At 32.4% G+C, this 5,784-nt stretch overlaps 1 protein-coding gene across 5 annotated transcripts; it reads right to left on the minus strand.

Moving 5' to 3' along the window:
• Positions 1-907: 907 nt before the first annotated feature.
• On the minus strand, positions 908-5,784 carry LOC108912281 (monocarboxylate transporter 9). 5 transcript variants are annotated; one of them, XM_018717473.1, is made up of 8 exons: positions 5,596-5,784; positions 4,555-4,725; positions 4,347-4,473; positions 4,149-4,292; positions 3,774-4,090; positions 3,347-3,725; positions 2,413-2,607; positions 908-1,199 (listed from the first exon to the last, which is right to left on the minus strand). In XM_018717473.1, exons 2-8 carry the CDS (start codon positions 4,639-4,641, stop codon positions 1,066-1,068), a joined length of 1,383 nt encoding a protein of 460 aa, XP_018572989.1. In that variant the 5' UTR covers positions 4,642-4,725; positions 5,596-5,784; the 3' UTR covers positions 908-1,065. The 5 variants fall into 5 exon arrangements, with proteins under 5 accessions (XP_018572989.1, XP_018572992.1, XP_018572991.1 ...); XM_018717476.1 differs by having other exon boundaries at positions 4,555-4,732; XM_018717475.1 differs by lacking the exon at positions 5,596-5,784 and adding an exon at positions 5,120-5,222.

Raw genomic sequence — 5,784 nt, forward strand, 5'->3', positions numbered from 1 at the left:
TCTTAGAAAATGTCTTTAATTCTTTGAGGAACAGGTGTGAAAAGTGCTTGGAACAAGGAGGGGGACACTTTCAGCAGCTGCTTTAATTTATTGTTATAACAAGGAGGGGGACACTTTCCGCAGCTCCTTTAATTGTTTGTTATTGTTATCACGATTATTCTTTAAAATAAAGTTATATAGTCATTAACGTTATTGAAACTGACAGCTGCTATACAGCTCGTTGAGAAATGAGGTTAAGTTGGTCGCTATAAGCTACGCCCTACGTCTAATGTGTCAGAGCCAACTTCGACCACGTTTTTATTTGAACGCTCGTTACAACATTCTGACTTTACACATAAATAATTTTAAGATGAACCGAGGGCTGCTTGTTCCTTCAAAACTTGGTTACAATAAAGAAGAATATTAATATCGACGCGAATGATTGATATGGTTCCTAAGGAATGTGTATAAAAATCGATTTGAATTTTATTTACTGTCAGAGACATCTTCCGGTAGAGATTTGCAATAAAAGTAGCGGAGTGCTTCGAATTTAGCAGCCTTTTTTACCGGAGACGCATTAAGAGTTGCATACTCATCAAGCCTCATATGTTTGTTCGCACAACAGTCAGAAACCAAGGTTGCTAAAATATGTAGGAGGTTGCCTACAAACTGATCCCACTTTCGCGAATGGGAAATCTAATAAATTTTCTATTCATTTTCATCTGGTTTTTTTGAAGTGTCCTTTTGACATAATGTCTTAGAAGTTACCGTTTTTGTTTTTTTTACTGTTCGATTGTTCTATAAGTACTATTGAAATGTATTGCATTATCAGAAGAATAGTAACAAATATATTTTTATATATTTTAGTGTATTCAGATTATTTTCAGGGACTAAAGGAAATTGAAATAAATCATTGAAAAAATCGAAATAAATGTAACAATTTTATTTATGAAAATTATTGCGTATTTATCATTCTGTATCTTTACAAAAAAATTCAGTCGGTACATATCTACAAAAATATGCATCTTCGTATAGAGCTGTAAATACGATAACAACGAAAACAACATTTTGAAGAAACAATACAATCTAACCATCATGGGGGACAGTTTTACATTTAGAAAAAACGAATTCAGAGACCCATAAAATAACGCAAATGCACGACAATGCCGAAGCCGTGTGCAAGGCAGGGACGTAGGAGTTTGTTGCATCGTGAATAGCCCCTGAAAATAAAATTGCTATTACTATTGTGCTGAATAGAAAGTTTTTAAATTCATCGTTGAAATTCTATCAAATAAAATGCTTCAGTTGTTATATACAGGGTGATTCAGAACTTATCCAAAATTCTGGATATACAGGGGACTCTCACAAATACAATTTTGTAACGAAAAAAATAAAAAAGTGCAGTTCGTAAATGATTTAAAAATACACTTCTGCACGGCACGGGAAACTGGTCCATCACAAAATCTGTGACCGTCATGGCGGCAGTGATAAAAACGAACAAAAAGTTGAAAAATTTTCGCAAGAAAAGGAATAAATAGAATTTTATAGCACCTATTTTATATCATCAAATTCAATTGATTTTGCCGCTATTGTTATTATTAATTAATAAAATGAATTTGTGATTTTAAATAATAAAATTTTGTCTACCGATGTGTAAACATATTTGGGTCCATATTACTCAATTTCTACGAACTAACACAAATACTGTCTTGTTACACATAACACAAATATATGCCTCACCTTAATACAAATGTTTTCTTACTTCACCATAAATTAAAACAATATCCATCAACTCTGAAGTGCTATACATGCAAGCCATTTTTGACACTTAAAAAACTAATGTAAACACTATCGCAACGATGACTCTAAAATCGGATTTCAGTATTCGGTGTCGCTGAGGCCTAGGGGCAAACGATGCTAGAGACTACAGTTGTCCAGCTATGTAATGGTTGAAAGTACTACAACTTCAATAATTTTTTCCTTGGAAACTAAGAATTTTGCAAAAAATTTTTTTTACGATATGGACTCCCTTTCTCATGCCGCATCTATTCTCAAATTTTTTTGGATAAGTTGTGAATCACCATGTATATTATTTTCTAATCCACCCTATTGACAAATATTAATAAAAATTCAAACTTAGCCACAAATAAGTAACATTAAACAATAATTTCCAATTTAATTTGCCTTTCTTAGTCTAAGATGATTTTTAAAATTAATAAGTTCATATTTTCATGCAACTGCAACTTTTCACCTCCATAAAACATTTATATTTAACATATTTTCGTTTAAATTATAATAATAAGATATTTTCGTTCAACTACTCGCTAATTCGTCGAAACCAATATATTTACTGTGGACTTTCAAACAAATCAAGATTCGAGGCAAATTATAAAAGTCAGATAAGTAAACCTTCTAAATATATTATTTCGGTACCTATTATTGGTCCAACCATCAAAGACACAACTCCCGTAAAGAGCATATTCAAACCGTTAGCGGCTGGCAGTTTCTCCAGGGGAACGTATTTCGGAATGATGACCGACTGAAAAACAGCTCTGGCTCCTTTCGTCAGACCAAGCAATGCACAGCACATGTACACTGTCGTCCCAGATTTCCCACACAGGGCTAAAACTACATTATAATTCGTTAACTATAAACCTGTTCACTCACATCACAGCCTGCTGCGTATCGGCAGGCAGCTTGCTGTCAGCTATTCAGATTTCCAGAGATTGTACATACAGGGTGTTCCAATTAAAACTTCCCATCCAGAAAAATATTGGAGCTAAAAAAAACAAAAAAAAAACCTGATGTCGATTTGTTGAATATTTTATGTTATTCTTTAAGTGATGATTTTATTGTCATATCCAAACCAAAGGGTTGTATATCGTTGTGCGCTTTAAAATGAGGTGTCACTCATCATAGGGTGCCACTTAAAGTTTAAGGGTATTTTATGCCCCTGCCTAAAAGGTAGCTTGTGCCATCACATATCCCCCTTGAAAAGAAAATCGACATGTTTCAGGTTTTTTGTTTTTTTTAATTCCGATATTTTCCAGATGGAAAATTTTAATTGAAACACCCTGTATATGTATAACATACTTTTTTATTACTAAAAAGTGATTATAATAGGTCAACACACAGCAAAATAAAATTTGTTTAATTTTTTAGTGAAAAATGTACTATTTTTTTTATTAAATTTTTATGCAAAAATTATTTATTGTACAGAGATAAGTGTAATTTTTTTGATATTTTAGTACTTATTGAAATTTGTCGCAAATTAAAATATTTTTCAAAATAATCAAGAAGCGTAAAAAGTAATATACAGCAAATAAGTAGTCGATATATTTATATCAATCTCAAACATAAAACTTACCAGTTCTAGCGACCGTTGCTGCAACCAGAGCTCCACCGTACATAATCTTCGGCGCAACTTCAAAGTAATGAGAGACCAGGGGTATAGCCAACCTACCGATGATGTCGGTAGTATACTGGACAGACGTAACGAAAGCCACATCGGACCTCAGGAAGCCTGACAGTTCAGGTAAAACGAACTGCATCATCAAAATTACGTTTAGTTCCGCTGCAAAGGAAATCCCGAGCCCGATAACCACCAAGACGTAAGACGTTTGCTTTAGCAGCTCCAAATCGAACAAACTATAAATTTTTTGGGCTATCGACTCTTCCTTTTTAGCAGGAATCGTGGTGTCCCTGTACACAGGATTGGAGTTTGGCATCAGTTTGTTTTCCTCTTCCTAAAAATATTAAATACAGATAAGAATGGAGGAATATCATTTACTTACTTTCACGTTTGCGTTTTCTTCGAGCTTCCCATTATTTTTATTCAGTAGTTCCACGCTCTTGTCCGACTCATTACTCCCTGTGTTTAGGGTTTTCAACAGATAACAACCAACGAGAGACAACAGAGAAATTGTGAATAATATCAGTACGGTGTACTTGCGCCTTACATGAGTCAGTAAAATATCACAAACTTTTGGCATAAATATGAGAAATAAGCTAGCACCAGTAGCGGATAGGCTTATGGCTACCGTCAGTCTTTTCTTGAAGTATGTGTAAGTGGCAAGGTAAGTTGCTGGCATCAGTATACCTTGACCCAAGCCTAAAAAAAGTCTATAATTCATAAAAATATTAAATTTTAAGTAATTTAATGATTTTACCTATTAAAATAGATATTGACAATATCAGAAATCCGTACGAGTTAGCAAAACTGCTCAGGAAAATGCCGAAGATCATCAGAGAAGCCCCAGCAAAAGCAACAACCCTGAATCCATATGTTTTCAATAACGGGCTGCCGAAAAAACCTTAAATAACAATTAATTGTTAACACTACCCTTTCGTGGCAGTATTATACTTACCAAAGGAACAGTAAAGAGAACTGTGGAGGTGGAGCAGGAATGAAGTCTCAGCTGCTGTTATACCCATCGAAGAAAATTCATCTTTGTAGATAATTCCAAAGCACTGGACCAGTGTCAGTAACGAAGACTAAAGCAATAATAACAGTGACAATAAAAGCGCAACATTTCACCGAGATTCTGTAGGATTATACTTACTTTTGGAACTTACATTTATTAATATATTCGCGAAAACAACGACCCATCCATATCCACCATCTGGGGGCACAAACTCTTCCCTTTCTTGTGGTTTACTCATTTTGCTTTCTCAGGCACATAGTCTTCTATAAAGCGTACAGGGTTACTGACTTAATTTGCACCGTTTTTGCACATTAATTGTATGCTGAAAACTTATGTTTAAATCAACAATATAATGTTATCTTATCACAAAAAATATATAGAAATGTGAATAAAACAAAGAGACTTAACAATCGCTGTTATATTTTACTGCGTACGCTATAAAAAATTGTTATCAATTTTTACTGAAATTATTATGAATAGTAATTTAAGAAAACAATAAGTACAGTTCATTACAATGAAACAATTTGACTTTTTTCTCAAATTTTTTGTAGATTTATAGATATTTATAAAGTATACTACTTTGAGTTGAAAACAAACTCTAAACTAAATTAATTAAATTACTCTTCGAGTCACTGGTTGTTATTTAAATTGAATTACTTATAATCAACATGTGCTTTAACAACTAACAAAATTAATTTTAAATTTCTTTAACTTACATAACATTTTTACTGTTAGATGTTTTATTAAAAATTTCTAATATGACACCTCTTCAAATAAATTTAGCCAAACTTTGAAATAGTAAAAGCATAAGCTAGTTATAACAATAAGTGCCTATCTCTAGTACCTACTGATAACGATAATTCTGAATTACTCTGTGAACATTATATTTAATTTAAAGTAAATAAATGTCATGGCTAAATGCAAATAATATAGTCTAGTTCTCAAATTCGCTAAGGTTTACCGTAAAAAAATTGTAGAAACAATGAAATAATCACTTAATTACTACATTTAAAAGTAGAGCTGACTAATAATTAGTTACAGTAATTTAAACACTTAAGACACTATTGTAAGATAAAAAGCATAGGTACATACAAATTAAGGGAAAAAGTGTATAAAATATTTGTTTGTCAAATATTGTTTATTGTTGTTATTTTCAAACGTACATCCGGAAATAAAGTAAAACGGTTATTACCCTATTTAAAGCACATAACAGATGTATGTTTTTAATCACTGAATACACTGATGTTACATCTAACCGTAAATAACAAAGTTCTTGCTTGTAAATTATGTCAAGGTAACATTAAAGTACCTGAAAAAATATAAAATACTTAAGAATTGTTGGTAACTGAGGCTCAACGCAAGTAAACAACACGAAAAACAT

The sequence above is a fragment of the Anoplophora glabripennis genome, unplaced genomic scaffold, assembly GCF_000390285.2.
Source record: "Anoplophora glabripennis isolate ALB-LARVAE unplaced genomic scaffold, Agla_2.0 scaffold183, whole genome shotgun sequence".
Lineage (NCBI taxonomy): Eukaryota > Metazoa > Arthropoda > Insecta > Coleoptera > Cerambycidae > Anoplophora > Anoplophora glabripennis.

What these genes read in the sequence shown, in the direction of transcription:
- LOC108912281 (XM_018717473.1), bottom strand. Translation starts at nt 4,641, where the DNA reads ATGAGTAAACCACAAGAAAGGGAAGAGTTTGTGCCCCCAGATGGTGGA. An exon ending in AAGAAAACGCAAACGTGAAA is followed by an intron (nt 3,726 to 3,773) that starts GTAAGTAAATGA and finishes TAATATTTTTAG; the next exon opens with GAAGAGGAAAACAAACTGAT. An exon ending in AGCAACGGTCGCTAGAACTG is followed by an intron (nt 2,608 to 3,346) that starts GTAAGTTTTATG and finishes ATTATAATGTAG; the next exon opens with TTTTAGCCCTGTGTGGGAAA.